Source organism: Dryas octopetala, chromosome 6 (genome assembly GCF_963921425.1).
Source record: "Dryas octopetala chromosome 6, drDryOcto1.1, whole genome shotgun sequence".
In the NCBI taxonomy this organism is placed as follows: domain Eukaryota; kingdom Viridiplantae; phylum Streptophyta; class Magnoliopsida; order Rosales; family Rosaceae; genus Dryas; species Dryas octopetala.
Genome location: NC_141371.1, coordinates 6,127,791 through 6,149,730, shown reverse-complemented (window position 1 = coordinate 6,149,730; position 21,940 = coordinate 6,127,791). Strand labels below are relative to the sequence as shown.

At 36.2% G+C, this 21,940-nt stretch overlaps 3 protein-coding genes and 1 pseudogene across 4 annotated transcripts; all 4 read left to right on the top strand.

Moving 5' to 3' along the window:
- Positions 1 to 6,435: 6,435 nt before the first annotated feature.
- Positions 6,436 to 6,900, top strand: LOC147281666 (putative RING-H2 finger protein ATL53). Its single transcript, XM_086248127.1, has one exon. It carries the CDS (start codon positions 6,436 to 6,438, stop codon positions 6,898 to 6,900), a length of 465 nt encoding a protein of 154 aa, XP_086104253.1.
- A 1,399-nt stretch (positions 6,901 to 8,299) lies between these two features.
- Positions 8,300 to 9,683, top strand: LOC147281665 (RING/U-box superfamily protein). The gene has a single exon (XM_086248721.1). It carries the CDS (start codon positions 8,351 to 8,353, stop codon positions 8,879 to 8,881), a length of 531 nt encoding a protein of 176 aa, XP_086104847.1. The 5' UTR covers positions 8,300 to 8,350; the 3' UTR covers positions 8,882 to 9,683.
- Positions 9,684 to 11,960: 2,277 nt separating this feature from the next.
- On the top strand, positions 11,961 to 12,607 carry LOC147281664 (15.4 kDa class V heat shock protein-like; annotated as a pseudogene). The gene is made up of 2 exons (XR_015123143.1): positions 11,961 to 12,065; positions 12,179 to 12,607. The product of XR_015123143.1 is annotated as a 15.4 kDa class V heat shock protein-like (transcript).
- Positions 12,608 to 19,116: 6,509 nt separating this feature from the next.
- On the top strand, positions 19,117 to 21,759 carry LOC147281663 (Core-2/I-branching beta-1,6-N-acetylglucosaminyltransferase family protein). The gene is made up of 4 exons (XM_086246443.1): positions 19,117 to 19,860; positions 19,953 to 20,028; positions 20,158 to 20,273; positions 21,231 to 21,759. The coding sequence occupies exons 1-4, from the start codon at positions 19,299 to 19,301 to the stop codon at positions 21,737 to 21,739; spliced, it is 1,263 nt and encodes a 420-aa protein (XP_086102569.1). The 5' UTR covers positions 19,117 to 19,298; the 3' UTR covers positions 21,740 to 21,759.
- Positions 21,760 to 21,940: the final 181 nt, after the last annotated feature.

Sequence of the window (21,940 nt, the reverse complement as noted above, 5' to 3'; positions counted from 1 at the left end):
AATTTCCTTTTTATGCTACTGTTCAACCATTTTATATTTACATACCACTAATTGACAAAAATAAAAAGAGAAGCATTTACATACCACCATTTCCTTTACATTAAAAAAGTTGATATTTCAATGGTAGAGCACTTATCACTTACCCCTACAACAAGAGTTTGATTCTAATCTACTTAGATAGTAACCATTTTATATAATAGTATAAGCTCATTGAATTGTATTTGTTTTTGGTATTAAAAGTGTTAATATATATATATATTTTTATAATAACTAGAAAATTTAGGCCGATGACCTAAAAGAAGGGCTTGATTTCAAAATAACTAGCAAGTTAACTATTACAAATGATAACTCTTTGTTTTTAACAATTTACATTTACCTTTAATTTTAGTAAAAATTGTTAATTATGACAGAACTATTACTTACTAAATTAAAACTATATATAGTAACAATATGACAAGTCATTTACGTTCAAATCACATCATCTCTATTATCTACTCCAATTTTTTAAGGTAAAGGTTAAGTGTCTATATATATGTAAATTGTATATACTCCCTTGTTTTTATTATTATATTTTTAACTGTCATTTATGAGATTTAAATTCATAATCTCTTCTTATAAAAAAAAGACTGAGTGTTAACATTAGACCATATGATCATTGACTATTGCATATATATACCCTTTAATTATAGATAATGTTATCATGGAACAAAAAGATGCATAATTTAGTGGCTTCATGAAGGAAATTATCAAACATCATAGATGATTGAATACTTTTCTTGGAATTCATTGACAAATTCAAGATTGAATTTTGCTCAGTTGCATACCAGTTTCTCATTCAACTTATCCTTCAAAGAACGCATGAAACAACATACACTACAACATGAATGTTTTTTAGTGACAAATTCTTCAAATATGAAAGCACAAGTGCATATCAATCCCGAAAGTCAACACTATGAAAAAAAATTTGTCAAAAACATATTTGAAAATGAAATATGCATGCATGCGTTGTAAAAATTCGTCGCCCCTTAATCTAAGAAGAATGAGGGTTTCGTGCCTGAAAGCGATAACAGCTTACAAAACTTTCCACAACTTAAGAAACCATTTCGTCACTAATACATTTGTATTGATGATGACTCTTAATTATTACCCAAACTTACAGGATTTTCCTCCAAATTTGTTTGATGCAAGAACAATAGGCAGCAAAAATCAGGACGCGCCAGAGAAACTGCTTTTTGCGACAAGAGTTGTCGTGGCCATATTGTTAATTGTCTCTGAAAACTGGTATTACCATATTGTTAATAAATGTCTCTTATAGTCATCAAATTAATAAACCCAATACTCTCTAGAAAAGGATGAACACCCACCAGGCACTACCATCAAATATGATGATTAGTTTGAATGTAAATAGGAAAACAAAATTGTTGGATTGATTGATTGAATGGACTTTTAAAGAGTTCTCAAATCCCACCCACTTTATTTTTCTGAATATGATGAAAATCATATCTACAAGCTGATGAAAACTGTGGTTGGCTAGCTGGAGCTGCTCTCCTTATTATTAAAGCTCAAAGAAGAAAGTGTTTGTCCACCAGTCCACACCTCTCTTTTGTCTTTAATGGTGGGTGTGGCTATCAGTATCAGTCGTATCATATATCATGAGGAACCTCCCCGCACTGCCCAAACCCTAGAAATCCATTCGACCAAAAAAAAAAACCCTAGAAATCCATATCCTTCCCACCAATCAAAAGTGGGTCTGCTTTTTTTTTTTTTTTTTTATATAATGTTTGTTTGTTGTTGTGGTGGATATTTGATTTCATTTCTCAACTTTTGTTGGGGTTCATGTAACAAATTAAACATCACCGATCTCTGTATTGCACATTATAAAATGAGAGGCCATCAATGACTAAGCCCCATGTGAACAAGGTTTGCTTCAATTATTACCATATAAAATTACACATGATTTTCTTAGTTTCTGCTTATTTAATTAATTTGTTACTATAAACTAATTAACCTTAATGCGTACCATATGGTATAAACTAATCCATAATTGGTTTTGTCTCACGTGTGCAATAATGGCTTCATGGCCCATTAAGTGTAAAGCTATTGCTGACAACAGAGTTTCCTCATATGCTTGCTACATAAAATTATAATTAATACCCCTCTGTTTTTTTTGTCGCAAATTTCTATACTCACATCCAATTATTATACAAACCATCTGATTTTTCTTTTTTCTTTTTGCTTTCTTTTTTGGAGACAAAAACAGAGCGCAAGCCAATACATCGGTTGGGCAAGGGAAATAATGGAAGGCTTAATTATGAATAATAAAGAACACCACATATGTAGTCACCCCCTAATTAAATAACGTTTAATTAACCCTTTATAGAGAGAGCTAGATCAATTCTCCAATAAGCATAAGCAGCGTGCTATAAATGAGTAGTGCTAAGAATTTTTAATTTGTGTACTAAATTTGAATCCAAAATAATGTGGTTTGTATATATATATATATATATATATATATTCACTTATCAGATATCTAACCAACATGGATTCAGATTCTCTCTTTAATTATCTTCTTTTGGGTGGTCTATATATAGACTTTCATTAAGGCTGAAGGCCAAAAGAGCTACCATCATTTGGAATGGCATCGAAACAACCAGGAGAAAAATCATCCTTTCAATATGAATTTAGATTCTCTTCTTATCTTGTTTTTACTTGTTTCAATCATAACTATGTAATATAAATATAAGAATTTATGTAACTCAATTCTCACCCAAAAAATGAATATATTTCATCTGTCCCTTATTATTTGGTAACAAATATATGACTAAAATTAAAAGTCAAGTAAAAACAAATAGATGATGTAAATGCATCTAACATAATTTGTTAAATTACGAAAACTAAAATGCACATTCAAACATGATTATTTCGATCCATTCACAATTTGACAACTTACAAGATGAGAGAGTATGATAAAATATAAAAATGACCATGTATACATAGTGTTATCATTTAATTTAAGTTAACGTTTATGTAACTCTCAATTAATCTTTAGCGGATTGGTTGGAAATGGGAAAAGTAAGTGCACTCTCATTAGGAAAAACACTTTTCAGGCACTGAGTCAATTTTTAAATTGAAAAAAAATAGAAGCATAAAAAGCCAGAAAATCTTTAAATATTCAAAGGGGGGATGAAACTGAAGCTTAGGAATCTTCAGTTTTTTCCACTTACACAAACAAAAGTGAAAAATTTGTTTCTTTAATCATTAAAGTACAGATTAAGGTCCCTGATCAACTTCCTTAACATATATATATATATATATATATATATATCAGATATCACCTATGCGCCATGCTCAGGTGTGTTCTGTTTGAGTAATACTTACCGGCCTATATATACTTCCTTTTTTGAGACACGTACGAGGAAATTGGGGAGCCCGGCCCACGTGCTGCTTTCATTAATTATTTTTTCTACAATTAGGGTTTGTTTGGTACGACGGACTGTACTGACTAATTTTTGTTGGATTGTATTAATCTATTTCATAGAGTATTGACTGTTTATCCAGAATATTATCAGACGTTTGATACGGTTCCGGATAAACAGTCTGACTAAGTTATACTGTATTTGCTGCTCTATCAGATAACAGCGAATCAGACTATTTTTTATAATTCTTTGATAATTTAGTGAAAATTGAAATTCATATTACACATATAATTTTTGGCAAGATTCATATGACAAGAAATTTTTGTTTCTTTGTTTTTGCCAAGATCTATAGGACAAGAGAACGTACATGAACTAACCCTTTTTGGAGAGAGTATGAGAGAGAGAGAGAGATAGATACCTGGAGAATAGTGAAGAGAATAACTTGTGGAGAAGATAGCAGAGAAGAACTCTAGGGAGAAGAAGATGAAAAGAGCGTCTGTTGGTTTTCACGTAAAAAGCGTGTTTTTATTTTCCAAGTCTTTATAAATAAGCGTGTATTATCTAATCCTGGGTGTGTGGGTTGTATTAGTTAGTCATGTAAGGAGAGCATTAAAAGGCCAGTTTAGTTTACATAGTCAGGTAATTAAATAATATAAGTTGACACTAAACAACTGATATGGATTATTCATTTTTATCCAGAGTCTAATAAGGTATACCAAACATGCCCTTAGAGGCTGGCCTCTCGCTTATCATAATCGGAAAAATAATGTTTTCATAATCGTTATTACGTGTGTAGTCCGACCCCATAAAAATTAAAATATAGAGTTGAGTGTTCTTTTTTTTTTTTTAATTAAAATTTTACTTAAAATAATAAACATGTCTCATAGATTCTTTTAGATTCACCTGACCCGGTCCTTACTGCAAGTCTGCACTGGTAATAAAGTGGTAAACAACAACCCTTAGTTGTAGCAGCCTAGTAGCTAGGTAGGCAAAATAAAATGAGCTACGTTTTGGGCTATGACACGCGTCAACATGGGCGGGTCTCTAGGCCATTTTGATCCTAAAAAGCCGGTTGAGCCGAATTAATTATTACAAGCGAAAGCGAAGAAGATACACGATTTTAATAACGAAAAATTAAAAATTAGATCGGGTAAAATTTAATTATTGTGAGCAAATTCAAAATCTTTTTAGAGAGAGCCAATTATTAATTCCTTTGGTTACATTAAAAAGAAATTAAATGATAAATTTAGTTTAATCCTAATCATTATTTCACATATTCTTACACTTAGGCCAATTTCAAGAGTTTAGTTGCATCTTAATTTTGTTGGTCACAGAATATTTTGTTGGTCACGTAGTTATTTATGGTGCATTTAAGCTGCCGAGTCAGCAATGTCGGCAATGACAAATAGTAACATGTGAAGTGGCAAACTAAAGACGCATGCAATGAGGCAAGTTAAGGCGATTGCCATGGCATTTGGACACGTATTGCAGGATGACAGAATAAATAAAACAAATGAAGGGTAAAATATAAAATATAAAATATCTAGTAATATACTAATATCTTTATTAAAAAAAAAGGGTTTAAAATGTGTGTAGTGATTAAATTAAATAAGTCAATAATTGAGAGAAGTAGACAATCCGTATGTACTGTGGAAATGTTGAAAACGACGCGTAAGAGATATCTAAAGAGGGGATTGGTGGCATTTGGGATCTGACTCGACTCCACAGATCTAAAAGTAGGCAAACTCTTTTACATGGAAAAGGAGCAGCATCTCAATAATTAGTTGAACCATCTTCATTCTTCATTCTTGAGTTGGTACGTTGGAATCAAATCTTTTAGCTATCAAATTTATCATGATGCATTAGAGCTTAATTGGTTGGACCAATAGGAATCTGCCAAGTTGTCATTTGATTTTGATGCTTTAAGTGGCAAAGACTAGTGCAACAAATGTCAAACAATCTTTTCTTGTTTATTCAATTGATTCTTCTCTCTTCCAAAGTGCTTCGGCAACATTCACATGTGAGGGAATAGGATTAGAGGAGGTGCGTATCTAAGCAAATAGGAACTGGAGGTGTCTTTATTGCTAGACAACAATCACTGTACATAAAAACTTAGAACCCTTCTTTTGCATCCCTAGGAAGCTTGAAAAGTATTGATAATGTAAGAGAGAGCAACATTAGCAGTGCCTTGACTCTTGAGTATGTCTAGGATTGCTTCTATTTGCACTATAAGAAAAATAGTTAACCTCATTGTTGCATGTGTTGAAAGGGAGTTGATGCCCTAGTGCAAAAAATATCTCCAATATAAGTGGTAGGTAGCAGCAACCAATGAAAATGCATCTAGTGTGGACCCCAGGGAATATGCAATAAGATGACCCATCATCCAAAGGAATCTCCATGGTCCCATGTCAACACATTAATTTTTGCAATCCTTAACTTCTGTTATATATATTTGCAATGTGCACATGGTTTGGCCACCAACCCACTAACCCCTAATACAACTGCCAGCTCTTGAATTGGTCTATAATTTCATATTATGTTTCCAGTATTGGATCACTACATTCTTTAAATAAATTAAATCATTTAAAGAATTGGGGTTTAAATTATGTTCCAGAATTGGGCTTCTTGACAAGAAGACCCATCTTCTAACGTTGACAAACGTTGACTTTCTACACTGTCAACAGTGTTGACTACTAGCTTGTTGTTATTGAATTGGCAAGTACCATTAACCTGGATCAATAATGTTCCTGCACCAAATTTCTAATTTACAAAGCCAATAATTTGTTTTTTAATTCTAGAACAACTTCGTATCGCCTACGTCTAAAATTCATAGTAAAGCCTTTGTTTTGTCACCATTGTACAAGACAATAGCGTAAGCCTCAAGTCACCTACCAATCAACGCCAATATAACTTGATGATCTGCCACCACAACCTCTAACCCTAACCCTTTTTCTCCCTCTCTCTCTCTCTCTCTCTCTCTCTCTCTCTCTCTCTCTCTCTCTCTCTCTCTCTCTCCACCATGGACGGATCACAGCAACACCGGAGACTTGAATTCAGTCCAATCCTCATAGGCCTTATGGGGGTCACCGCGGGAGCCATCATTGTGGCGACCTACCATTGCCTCGTCAACGGCTGTTGCTGCACCCAAAGCCGCATACAAAACGCCGTGGCACAACAAAGTGAACAACAAGGGGTTCAAATTATGAACCAACAGAATTCGGCGGCGCAGTTGATGCCGATGTTCAGGTACGGGAGAGAGTGCAAAGAGGGATTGTGCGCGGTGTGCTTGTGCGAGTTCAAAGATGGGGAGACGATTCGGGTGTTGCCTGAATGCATGCACTTGTTTCATGTGGGCTGCATTGATGTGTGGCTTCACTCACACTCTAATTGCCCGCTTTGTCGCACTCATGTACATGTTATGCCTCCTCCCCAACAACAACAACAACACCACGTTGTGTTAGCGATGCCAACTTTTACAAGTTAAGCTGTTTAGTTGGGCATTACTCAAGTTAGCACGTGCTTTGCTGAATTAAGGAAAAATTGGACCTATCGTGTAAATGTTTGGTCAATTGTATGAATTATTGTGATGAGGCCTTGAGGGTATATATAACTCAGAAATCATCTTTCTGCACTATACTCTCATAATTCATTTTTAGATCCCTTAAAATTAAAGTCTTTTATACAAAAAATCAATCAAATTGATTATGTAATTGTTATGAAATTAATAAACATATGATGAATCTAATAGTTACCAAAACTATATGTTTATTTGATAACAATTACATAATTAAATAATTTTTTATTTGATTAATCTTTTGTAGATATGATTTTTAAATAGTGATCTAAAAATGTAATAAGATTACATTGACGAATGAGAATGAGAAGAAAAAAAGTTGAAGGAGAAGGTAGCCAACATTTCTCTCTGTCTAGATCATTTCGCTCCTGAAAGGAATCTATTGATTCTCTCCCGATTAGTTGGGCACCAAGATGATTAACTTCATGGGCAAAGTCTCTGGTTCAAGTCCAGGATGGTCTAGCTAGCTGCGCCAAGGAAAAGAACAGAAGAAGCATTTGACTCCTTCATGCATGCTCATACATGCACCCTCATCCTAATCAGCAGTCGTTTAGAGTTTTGTTTCTTGTTTATCATTTTATTGCAAAATGGCGCAGTGAGAAGGTACAGATCGACATGACTCTAGGTCTAGGCCATTACAGAATCTGCAATGCTACCGGGCCATGCCTACGGGCCCAGCTTCACCCTAGCTGGGCTGGATTTACTCGACTTACCCAACCCGAGGTCCAAATCACTAACAAGTTCCTGCCAGTAGGACCAAAACAAATCTGCTGTAATCTACCGACATACTCAACATCTCAATCTCATCCTGAAAAAAATCTTCATGCAAATATATTTTTAACCACTCAAATTTAGATCAATTTACTTTTGCGTTATTATGTAATATAATATTTGTACCATAAACAAACTTCTGATCATGATAACAATAGCATTTAGTCATTTACAAGACATTACATGTTAAAACACATCTAACCTAAATATAATAGTGAAAAAATGAACACATCAACACCTAACACCTAACACCTATGATCAAAAAATTGTTTACAAATTAAATTAATACGGATGGATGTTTCTGCATTGTACAATTATTCCATGATGATAATAACTGTAGTAAAACATGTAGCCATCTATCTGTGATATTACTAAAAACTTGTCCTGGAACCCCACATATTCCCCTTCAATAATTGCTCCCACACAAATCCAAAGAAAAACACAACACACTCTCACTGTCTCACACTCGCTTCCATTCACACAAAACTCCAACCTTCATCTCCCAACTCCAACAAAAACTCAAAAAATAAAATTCCAAAACCTCACCTTTTTTTTTTCTCTCTCTCTCTCTCTCTCTCTCTCTCCTATCATGGAGAGCGCACCGACCATCCTAAACAAACCGCCCCCGCCCTTCCCAGCGCCGCCGCGAAGCGTAGACTTCTCCGCCCTCGAATTCATCCTCGGCCTCATCGCCGTCATCAGCATCCCCGCCCTCATCTACGCCTTCTTCTTCGCCATCAAGTGTCCTCCCAACCCCTTCCGCCGCCATAACCGCCACCGCACCGACCCGAACCGGACTGAACCCGAGCCCCAGAACCGCCCCGAGGCGATGTCGGACCTCAAGTACCAGAAAGAGACCCACGTGAAGGACATCGGGACGGAGTGCCCTGTGTGCCTCTCTGTCTTCGCCGACGGCGAAGAGGTGCGGCAGCTGAGCGCGTGCAAGCACTCCTTCCACGCTTCTTGTATTAACATGTGGTTTAAGGAGCACTCCAACTGCCCCATTTGTCGAGCTTCCGTCGCTGTCGAACGGAGTAGTAGTAATAATAGAGTTGCGGCGGCCGCCGGAGATCGCGATGATCTGCAACAAGGTTTGCCTGACGCTTCCAATTTGGTTTGACACAAAATTTTTGGGGTTTTTGCTTTTTTTTTTTTTTTTTTTTTTTTTAATTTTATAGTGTTGGGTTTTGCACTTTTGCTGGAAGAAGATGATGATGATGATGACAACATGTGGGAGCAGCTAGAAATATATTGCTTAATTCTTTTTTGCTTTTTCAAGTTTCGATATTACTCGCCGACAACAAATTAAGTTTTGTAGCTAGTTAGTTTGGTTAGCTTAATTTTTACTGGAGATCAAAACTCAAAAGGGTTTGAGAAATTAATGCTAGAAATTGTAGTAATAAATTTATGATTCATTTTCAATTCTCACAGTTTTAATTTTATAAAATTGAAGGTTGTTTGAGCTCAATTATAAGTTTATAACTGTCAGGCATGTGAAAATCGGGAGAAGAAAAATTGGAAAAAAAAAAAAAAAAAACCAGTGGAGTTGAGCGAAGTGATTTGTGACAAGTGGATCATATACATGCAGCAGCCCTTTTCGGTTTTTTGTCCCGTTAATATTTTTAATATTCCCATGTCTTTTTGGTTAATTATAAATGTAGCCCGTGTTTCTTTAATGGCAATCATGGCATCAAATTTAATTTCGAATTAGCCCTTCTGATTAAAGAAATATAAAATTTTTGCCCTCTTTTTGGTTTTTAAGTAGTTCTGTCCTTCATTTCAATTAAGGATTTGGTGCATACGTACGTGTTATATATTTTCCGGTAGTTTTTTCGCTTGAGTAGTGTGTGAGAAGCACTGTAGTGTGTGTGACTGTGTGTAGTGGAGTGGTTAAGTCATGATGTTTTCTTTAGAAGGGTGTGAGTTCATACAACACGTAATATGAATCATATGATGTTGTTGCTTTGTAATTTAATAATTTTGACCAAAAAAAAAAAATTAATTGAAAAGAAACGAAATTCGTTTCTTGCTTGAACAACAGAAGTCTAAGTGAACACGTCAACTCAGTCGATGTTTAATGTTTGATTAGATGGTGCCACCTAGCTAGCTAGTTGGTTGTCACATACTCACATGCATATTTCTTCATTGATCAGTAATGAAATTAATGATAATTAACGACTTCATTGTGTATAGCTGTGTAACTAATTAGGTGGATATATAATCTTGCAGTGGAGATAAACGTGTATGTTTATGGGTTTATTTTTTTAATGATATTGAATGGAAAGTATATACATAGATAGAAGTTTTCTTATCTTGCAGCATTGTGAGTATATTGAAAACAAGTATATATTTATAATTTATTAATATTATATCTATACTATAAATATTTTGTTCACTCATATTATAACACACTTCATATAAAAATATTAGTCACATCAAATTTTTTTCCAAAACAATAAACTTGTATCATTAATGCTTATTTGGATAACTCCATGTATAAATATATATATATATATTCTGTATACATATGGAGGTGTCAATTATTGTAAATTGTTTATGTATGGTTCACGTGCACCCTGTACTAGTTTGGTTAGCTTGGGAAGCCAAATGATTCAGTTATTTTAATTAGGGAGGAAATTTCCATTGTCACAAATCAACATGAGTCATGAACTCATGATCAGATATGGCCCATTTCGTAGCAAGACCTTTTTCCAGTATTGTCTTATTAATTTGTGTTCTCAGCACAAAGACTTTGCCCTTTGACGCATTCAGGCGGTCATCTGTGTACCTATAAATTAAATAAACCTTCAAATTGAAGTGTAGGCAAGGTTTAGAATTTAAATACTTATACATGTACACACAAGTTTAGCTATAAAGGACACAATGGTCAAAGTCTTGCCTAAAACTTTGGGTGGGTCGTTACACCGGGTTATGAAGTAGCTAGAAACCTATAGGATTAATTTGGATCATTTCCTAATTAAGCTGTTGCAAATCTCTTAACCTTGATAAGCTTTTTATTATAAGATATCATGTAACTTTGGGCTGTAACTTCAAATAAAATAATTAGAAAAAAAAAGGTGAGAAAAAAAACAGTTCTTACTGCCTTTTTTTTTTTTCCTTTTTTGAATGTTCGTCTCCTCCAAAACTATTTCCTTGTCTACCATGGTTTTTCTTCTCTAACTTTATAGTTTGAGAGACAAAACTGTGGACAATATATAGGTGATTCTCTCCTTATAATTACCAATTTATATTTTGTATTGTGTACAATTTTTATTTTTCTGTTGTACGTCTTGGTTGTTTGGTTGATCTTCCAATTCTTTGGCCATTTTCTTGTTTGGCTTTGATTGCCCTTTTAGAGAGAGAGGCACCTAGCTTGTTTGCCATGGTGACCATATCACCATATGCTTTCAATACGATCATCTATTTTTGCTATGAATCATGATGCAGAGCACACTATTGAAATTAATCTGATCTTTGCACATATGAGAGAGAGGGGGAGAGAGACAGAGAGAGATCTGAGAGTTATTAAGCAAAGTGTCTGTGGCCAACCTATATAAAAATAACTGAGAGATAGAGATTACAGATAACAGAGAAACCATGACCTACCAAGGGTTGGTTTTGCAGGAGACGGCACATTAGAAACAAGAAGCCGCTCACCCAAGTCAACTCATGTTTCTTTTTCCTCAAGATAAATTCATGTTTTACAAATTAAAATGAAAGATAAAAGTCTTTAATTATTATAGGCTGTAAAATCTTAAAATATTGTTACTATGGTATCTTATAATAAAAAACATAATAAAATTAGAAGATTAGCTCGTTTAAGAGAGGATTCAAATCCTTAGCGTTATTCCTAGGAAGGAATAATTACCACTCCGATCGCAGGATATGCAAGGTATGTATATGTCTCACCTAGCTAATAGCCTAATACATAAAGAATTAAGGAAGGTCCATTCATATGGGGAACCCATATCGAAAAGCTTCTGAAACCAACCAAGAGAAGAAAGAATGATTCCATTACAATTGGTAAAGTTTTGTGAAAATATTCTTTGTCAAAGACATGCAAATGGAGATAAAAGGGGGAAATTAAGATGCCCATATAGCTAACCAGATCACGTACAACATAATCAATAAAATATTATATATATATATATAGTTATATACATGTCTTAATTTCAGAAACCTAGCTATAGCTAATTGAAACAGAAACATCCAACGCATGGACACCAAGGTTTATGAATCTTTCGAACCCTTTTGCAAATGGCAAAGAGAGGAAACCAAAGACACTCTAAGAGTTCATCTTCAAGGTAATATATATTCAACTAGCATAAAAATCAAATCCAATGTCAGTTCAAGTTTTCATTAGGGTTTGAAAGTAGGATTTAAATAGTTTTCAATTTTCCTTTTAATTTTTTTGTAGGCTTTCGACGGGACAATATAAAAGTTTATGCAGGTTGCAACAAAATATCAATCTATGGAGAAAGTGAGCTTACTATGAAAGGAGCACCCACAATATTGAAGCCCTTTCACAAAGAAGTACAACTCCCTGCAAAAGTCGACTATGAGTTGTGCAATATTCAAACAAAATTTGAAGGAGGTGTGTTTTCTATAATTGTGCCTAAGAAGGTTCATAAATCAGCCACCATAGCAGATCGACTTGGCCTCAACAAATTAGTCTCATGGTTGAATATTAATGAAAGGACTGCTGTGGAAGTCGACTGCTGTGGAAGTCGTAGCAGCAGTTTCTATAGGTTTGGCTCTTGGGGTTGGGGCATATACAACATACAAGTTAATATTACCACTGTTGTATCATTCTCAAAACTAAACCCTTTTCATGTATATATGCTGCTTTCAGCCTTTGAAATTGTAATTTTATATATGATGGCAATAAGTGTTAAATCCACATTATTACTAAGATAAAGTCTTGTATGCGCTTATTACATTATACAATAAATTTAATAATTGATTTAAACCTCTAGTTATTATAGTAATTACTTACGTATTAATATCTCAATTTGGCAATTTCTATACTTCTATACCCAACCACTCACTTTCATCTAACATATTCACTTTATCTCTTTATATTATAACTTACATCACACTGCACATGCATAACAAATGCGCTTCTGAAAAGTAAAATATTATTGGTATTTTGGTAACATCATTTCCATCCCCAATATTTTAAACACTGAAATGAGATAAAATGTTACATTTTAAAACACATGGGCACATGGGGTGAGTATTAATTTCTTCCTGCAATTGTTGCCAATCTTACGAGAAAGTTGCCTTGATTGATGAGGTGTGAAGTGATTAAAATGATAGACCCACATCATCAAATTGTTGTTAATGCTAATTACCTAATAAATACTACATTACTACACTAGTGGAGCTGTGGAACTAAACAATAATAAATACTACACTAAATAAGTGGAACTAATTAACAATGAAGAATTGAGATTAAATGTACCGAAAGACAAAGGTCCGCGTTGTACCAAATTAGGGGTCGGCAATGGGCCGGGCCGGGCTGGCCCAGGCCCAATCTTTCGGGCTCGGGCCGGGCTCGGGCTTGAAGTACAAGAGCCCAACAGAACTTTCGGGCCGGGCCGGGCTGGGCTTGGGCTTGAATACACAAATCCGAAGCCCACCCATCGGGCTTGAGACTAACGGGCTTTAGAGCCGGGCCGGACTAGGCCCGAACGGGCAGCCCAATAAGCCCGAACGGGCAGCCCAAATTAGGCTTTTTTGGCTTCTCAAATTGCTTAATTTATTGCCTAATTTATGTCTATTATAACTATAAAACTTAGCAGATCTAATTCATTGGTTTTAACTTGCCAAAATTTTGCAATGTCAGCTCCCAAAGTCACAATTTAACAAGTTAACAACATATAATTTAATTATAAATAGAGGGGGAAATGCATCACTATAGAATGTGTACATCCCAACTAGGTTGGCACCTACACAACCTATCTATCATTTGCATTTCACATGTACATCCCAACTAGGTTGGCACATACACAACCCTCAAAACTGAAATGTATTGATTTAATTATACTAAAAGTAACAATATGCAGTTATGAGTTATGGTGCTTAACTCCTTATGGAGTTTACAAATTACAAACCAATAGTGAAACTGAAAAAATAAAATCAGTTAATCAGGTGGCTGATTCAGCAGGGGAAGGGGTCTCTTCTTCAACAAATTCAGGTCTTGATAGCTTGATATTCATTAGATCCTCTGCCCAATCCTCCTCTTGAGCAGCCTCTTGCATTCTTGCCTCAGCTAAGCGCCAATCTTTGACGCAGATTAGAGCTTCTATAGTGTTCGGACTCAAGCTAGCCCTCTTCTCCGATACCACTCTACCACCTGCACTAAAAGCAGCTTCGGATGCAACAGTTGAAGCTGGAACAGTTAGCAAATCACGAGCCATGATGGAAAGCACAGGATATTGTGTATCATGTGATTTCCACCATCCCAAAACAGAAAATGTAGTTTCATCAACATCATCTAAAACTGGTGCATCAAGATAGTATTGCAAATCAGAAGTAGAACAAACAGAGGATTGCACCTTTGCCATTTTCAAGGCTCTCATAGCACTGTTTTGAAAGTTAGGAATAGAAATTGGGGAAGAACTAGTACTACCAGAAACAGTACTTTGAGGATTAGTTGTGGTTTCAGTAGAGTTTCGTGATGATGCAGCAGGCACATTAGACTTGTAATGGTCATACAATTTAAACAGAGAAGACTTAATTTCATCTACCTTTACCTTTATGTCATCTTCCTCACAACCAATAACATTTAACCACTCACTAATTGCCCAAATTTTGAACCTAGGATCCATAACAGTAGCAAAACAAAACAATTTAGGAAAAGTTGCCCAATATTTATCAAATTTACTTTTCATAGCAACCATAGCAGTTTGAAATGCATTAATATGAGAATATGATTGAAATGCACAATGAATATCAATCAAACAAGTCAGCACACGACTAGAAGTAGGATAATACACACCACATAATATTTTTGTTGAAGAATCAAAAGTCTTTAAAAAACCACAAACAAACTGAGCAACAAGCCAATCATGTTCAGATGGAATCGGTAAAGTAGAACTTCTAGTTGATTGATTTATTGTCTGAACATATCTATGCAAGGCAGCTTTATATTGAATGGCTACTTCTAACAATGCATATGTGGAATTCCACCTATGAGGAACATCATTGTCTATGTTTCTCTTATCCAAACGAACATCAACACAACATTTTTTCCAAATTTCATGTCTCTTATTTGAAGAATTCAAACTACGCACAATTGCAACAATTTTATCAATAGAAGGACCTAAAATAGCCAAACCATCTTGCACAATCAGGTTCATAACATGAGCACAACAACGCACATGAAACATTTGTCTAGGCACATCATCAATCATAAGATATAAAGGCAGCAAATCAGCAACAACATCATTATTTGAAGCATTATCTAGTGTAATTGAAAAAATTTTATTGTGGATACGCCAAGAGTTGAGTTCCTCATGTATATGAGTTGCAAGTGACTGTCCACTGTGTGGATACTCAATCATTTTAAAACAAATAATCCTTTTATTTAAATTCCAGTCAGCATCAATGAAGTGAGCAGTTAATGACATAAAACCAATTTTTTGTCTAGAAGACCAAACATCAGAAGTCAAACAAATTCTGCCTTCATATTTTTCAAAATAAGACAGCAATTGAGATTTTCCTTCAACAAACAGTTTCATAACATCCCTTTTACAAGTTGTGGCAGAAATTCCTTTATATTGTGGAGTAAAGCCTCTTTGAATCATTCCTTTAAAATCATGTTTTTCCACGAAAGTAAAAGGTAATTCTGCCCTAACTATAAAATCAACAACTTCTTTTCGAGCATTTTCCTCTTTATAAACAAAATTTGACAAATTACCAGCAGCATTTGATTGTAAAAGCATTTGATTACCAATATTAACATTTTGGCTTTCAATATGTTTCCTATAATGACGAGCTAAATGAGTTGTACCATTTGAAGAACTGCCATCTAATTTTTTTCCACATATTGCACATTTTGCTTTTGTAACAGATTTACCATTTTCAATTTCAACAACTTTTTCAAACCAGTTCCACACTTCACTTCTACTGGATTTAGGAATAGAATTAGATTGGGGTGTGGATGGGGGGGAACCAATGGATTCATGGATTCCAATTACACTAGACTCTGGGTGAGTAGACATCCTAAAAAAACTACCAACAAATAACCAGCAAATAACACTACCAGCAAAAAAAAATACCAGCAAACTGCAAATAAACTGAAATTCAGCAAATTGCCATTTGCCACTCACACAGCAGCAGCACCAGCACCAACACAAGAGGCCAACTCCTACACAGGACAGCTTCACCACAAGCTATTAATCTTCACCACAGCTACACACACAACAAAAAAAAAACACAATTAGTGAAACAGTGATGAATTTTTTGCTGAAATCACAAAAATGACAAAGGGAGGCAAACTGGCAGGAAAATGACTTAACTGAAATCACAAAGGGAAAATGACTTACACTTACACAGTTACACGCAAAGGGAGGCAAACTGGCAGGGAGCTTGCGGCGGAGTCGCTGGTGCGAAGGTGGCGTTGCGGTGGTGCTCGGACTGTCTGAGCGATAGTGCTATCAACTATCCGATCGCAGTTCAGATCTCGATCTGATCATTAATTGATCGGATCGAGTCCGATCGATCGGAGTTTGGTGGGTTGCTGGGTAGCCTGGGTTCGATCGGAGTTGGGGGTGGCGAGATGGTGAATCGGTGATGATGGTGATGATGGAGAGGCCGAGAGGGTTTGAGAAGTGAGAAGTTTGGAGAGGCCGAGAGGGTTTGATGTTGAACTGTTGAAGGAGGCGGCGAATGGTTAGAGAATAGAGACTTAGGGTTACAGTGAAACCGTGATGATGGAGAGGGTCTGAGAGTCTGAGAGAGTGATGATGGTGATGATGGAGAGGCCGAGAGGGTTTGAGAAGTGAGAAGTTTGGAGAGGCCGAGAGGGTTTGATGTTGAACTGTTGAAGGAGGCGGCGAATGGTTAGAGAATAGAGACTTAGGGTTACAGTGAAACCGTGATGATGGAGAGGGTCTGAGAGTCTGAGAGAGTGATGATGGTGATGATGGAGAGGCCGAGAGGGTTTGAGAAGTGAGAAGTTTGGAGAGGCCGAGAGGGTTTGATGTTGAACTGTTGAAGGAGGCGGCGAATGGTTAGAGAATAGAGACTTAGGGTTACAGTGAAACCGTGATGATGGAGAGGGTCTGAGAGTTTGAGAGAGTGATGATGGATTGATGGTGATGATCAGATGATGGAGAGGCCGAGACTCGAGAGGGTTTGAGAAGTGAGAAGTTTGGAGAGGCCGAGAGGGTTTGATGTTGAACTGTTGAAGGAGGCGGCGAATGGTTAGAGAATAGAGACTTAGGGTTACAGTGAAACTTAGCTTTATATACTTATGAGTTATGACTTATCTTTAGGGTTTAATATTTTATTAGTTTAGGGTATTTTGGGGTTTGGGCTTAGGGGTTTGGATGGGGTTTGGTCCGTTTGGATGAGGTTTCAGGGTTTGGATGGGGTTTGGATGGGGTTTGGATTTTTTAATTTTATTACATGTGTAATATATGCTTTATTATATATTTTATTACATATGTTTTATAAACAAATGATGCAATTGTGTTTTTAACGATCTGAACCGTTCAAATTTTAATTTCTCACTCAAAAATAATTCATGCAAAAAATTAGCTCGATCGGAGATGTAAAAATGACGTAACGGTGGTCGAATTAATGAACGATCGTTGTTTTTCTAATGATAATCGAATGGGTAGATGAATTCCGATTTTGCTGATTTTTTGTAAGGATGATCTTTGACTATGAATATAGAAAATGAACGGTTCAGATTGTTGAAATCACGTTGTGGTCTTCACAATTATGAAAACAATAAGGTTTCAACGAGAAAGTTATTAGAATTATACTCTTCAACTCTTCAAGTGTATTTATATGTAGAAGCTCATATATCGATCGTGTTTTCAACGATCCGAACTGTTCAAGTTTTAGTTCCCCACTCAAAGAGAATCCTTGCAAAAAATTAGCTCAATCAGAGATGTAAAAATGACGTAACGGTGGTCGAATTAATGAACGATCGTTGTTTTTCTAATGATAATCGAATGGGTAGATGAATTCCGATTTTGCTGATTTTTTGTAAGGATGATCTTTGACTATGAATATAGAAAATGAACGGTTCAGATTGTTGAAATCACGTTGTGGTCTTCACAATTATGAAAACAATAAGGTTTCAACGAGAAAGTTATTAGAATTATACTCTTCAACTCTTCAAGTGTATTTATATGTAGAAGCTCATATATCGATCGTGTTTTCAACGATCCGAACCGTTCAAGTTTTAGTTCCCCACTCAAAGAGAATCCTTGCAAAAAATTAGCTCAATCAGAGATGTAAAAATGACGTAATGATGGTCGAATTAATTAACGATCATGGTTTTTTTAATGATAATCGAACGAGTAAATGAATTCCGATTCGACCGATTTTTTGTAAGGATGATATTTGACTATCAACATATAAAATGAACGGTTCAAATTGTTAAATTAATGAACAATCATGCCATCATGGTTTAATAACTTCAATTATAGTTGTATTATAAAAATTGTATATGCACATATACATTTATGTTTTATTATAGTTGTAAATTTGTAATGTTGTATATAATTTTAAAAGTTTATTATTTATGGTATTACATACTTACATAGACTACATAGTATAGTTTACACTATTACTATTTAGTATTTACTAACATTATAGAATTATATAATAACTTAAATACTTAATAAACATATTAATAATTTATTAGAATAAACAAACGAAAAACCTATTAAATATGTTATGATTCACCAATTAGACAAATAAACTAGTTAGCTCAGTTGGTTGAGAGTTGAAATTTGTTCTATGAGGTCTCAAGTTTGATTTAGAACATAGCCAAAATCCTATATTTTTTTTTATTGAAGATATTAAACGGGCTTTGGGCTTCGGGCTTCGGGCTTTGGGCTTTGGGCTTTGGGCTTCGGGCCGGGCTTTGGGCCGGGCTTTGGGCGGGCTTTGAGCGGGCCTAAGCGGGCCGGGCTTTGGGCGGGCCGTGGGCTTCAAGGGGATGGCCCAAGCCCAACCCAAAAAATTTTCGGGCCGGGCCGGCCCGGCCCAAATGTCGGGCCACATCGGGCTTCGGGCCCAATGGGCTGGGCGGGTTTCGGGTGGGCTTCGGGCCTTGGGCTATTTGGTGAGCCCTATACCAAATAATTACCGACAATTCAAATTAAATTCCAAGCGGGTGTCCTTTCCCTCTCCAACCAGAACCCATTACCCACCTGCAAAGAAGAAGCTTCACGCCGACACTGCCCCTCACCATCTCAACCCCCAAAAATCCCAAATCCTCTCACTTTTTATTTTTTATTTTTGGCATTTACCAATTCCTCTGATCCCAAAAAAACAAACATTTTACCTCCATGAAACGAACTCACACTCACCAATGGCTCATGATTTTAACCGCGACGTCCGTACTCTTCCTCCTCATCCTCCTCGCCATAACTTTAAGCCACGGTAAATCCTCTCCCGGCAGCGCCGACTTTTACTACGAGCAGCGCCAATTCACCACTCTCGACCGAAATATCGGATTCGGTACCGAAATGATCGACAACAACCGCCAATTAGGGCTTCCGAAACTCCCGAGATTCGCGTACCTGATATCGGGCACGAAGGGCGACGCTCCGCGGCTGCGGCGGCTGCTTCAAGCGGCGTACCACCCAAGAAATTACTACCTGCTCCACCTCGATCTGGAAGCTTCGGACGCCGAGCGGCTCGAGCTGGCCAAGTTCGTCAAATCGGAGGGCGCGATTCGGGCGTTTCGGAACGCGTTCGTGGTCGGCAAGGCCGATTTGGTCACCTCCAAGGGTCCGACTATGATCGCCTCTACGCTGCACGCCATTGCGATTTTGCTCAAGCGGGCCGAGGATTGGGATTGGTTTATAAATCTCAGTGCTTCGGATTATCCTCTTATGTCCCAAGACGGTAACTTTAAATAGTAATTTTAGATTAATTTTAGTTTTTTTAATTAGAGGTTGATTATGTTCGCTAATTATTGTTATTTTGGATGATTATAGAGCTGTTGCATATATTTTCGTACTTGCCAAGGGACCTCAACTTTCTGGAGCACACGAGTAATATTGGGTGGAAGGAGTGAGTTTTTTTTTTTTTTTTTTTAAGTTAAATTTAATTTTATATTAAAGCTATTTAACTTGTTTTCTTTTTAGTGTTAGACTTGGTATTCATAGTTTTTCTATCTACATGTATGTGCAAATGTTACAGAAATCAAAGAGCAAGGCCTATTATTATTGATCCTGGTTTGTACCACTCTACGAAATCCGGTGTGTTTTGGGCTAAAGAGAGAAGGTCAATGCCTGCTTCCTTCAAGTTATTCATGGGTACTACTCCTTCTCTACATTTTAGCATAGTATGTTCTGGGTCTATTTTTGATATGGTAGTCTTTGCATTTATAAGGTTTCCACTTTCCAGTTGATATTATGAAATCAAGGACCAAGTTGGTTCTGTTAGACACTAATGATGTTGGTATCAAATGATCAAGTGTATACGTAAAGAATGTTAGATAAATAGGGTTCTTTTAGGTGAATGAAAAATTATAACATGGAAATGATTCTACAACTCTCATACCCTAGGTTTCGTGCTAAAGATTACTACTGCTTCAAAACACAACATATTCTGTACTTCTCCAAAAATATCTACAACTCTGGTTATTTTATTGCTCAAGTTTGTTTAGGGTTACCCTTTCTTCACTTCTGAGCTTTCCTTGCAGCCTTCGAACTCTAAATTTCATCACATCACTTACCATGAGAAGAAAAGCATAAAACAAGTGGGACTTTCTTAGAACTATTTGTCAAATTTATTTTTTGAAATAATTAATGCAGCTTAGCCTTGAGTGCGGTTTCTGATGAAATTAGTTGATTCTGGGTTTCTTAAAGCCGAAGGATTATCTGGTTAACCAGAACATCATTATCTAAATTATTCATTAAGATATCCTTACAATATGATATCAGAAAATGTTATTGATTGTCCTTATCACCAGTTCTTTAGATTTTTAACCTGTGTGGTGTTGCAATAGTCTTGTCATGTTGATCATTACATACTGTTCTTACATCTATTAAAGTGGGATTTTTGAATTTCCAAAATATACTGGGGTTTTGGCACTTCAGGCTTTGGTATGGAACCTGGAAATGCCATTTTAACATGAGGCAAATGGAGCTGATTGTACTTGTTGGGGACTTGTGATAGAACTGTGGTTTATTTTGCTTAGTTGCACTATCTGTGGTTGATGGTTTGTAGGACCATTTTACTTTGCGTATCTTAAAGCTTACTACTTTCAGGGTCCACATGGGTGGTGCTGACAAAACCATTTCTTGAATTCTGTGTTTGGGGATGGGACAATCTTCCCCGCACTCTGCTCATGTACTATACCAATTTCTTGTCATCCCCAGAGGGCTACTTCCACACTGTTATCTGCAACCATAAGGACTACCAGAACACGACTGTGAATCATGACTTGCATTATATAAGATGGGATAGCCCTCCGAAGCAACATCCAATTAATCTAACACTGGAACACTATAACGACATGGTGCAAAATGGAGCCCCTTTTGCCGGTACATTTGCCAGGGATGATCCGGTTCTCAACAGAATTGATAAGGAGCTCCTGAGGAGATCAAGCGGCCAGTTTACACCTGGTGGTTGGTGCTTAGGGAGTGTAGGTAAAGATTCCTGTTTAGTTTATGGGAATCCAAATGCTGTGAAACCAACTGTAACATCAAAAAGGCTAGAGAAACTCATTGTAAAACTTCTTGATTCTGAAAATTTCAGGTCCAAGCAGTGTAAATAGTCTTGTTATGCTTTCTTTTCCCTCCCACATCTTTTTTTCTTTGAACTTCCTTTTCATCTTGCAATTATGGGTTATCATTTTGGAATCTTGCTGCTGTCTACCGAAATGCATAGTTTGCTAGAGGGCTAGTAAAATGAATGGTTTCTGCAACGATGGAACATAAACTTGAAGAAGCCCTACTAAAAGATGAATCAAAATTAG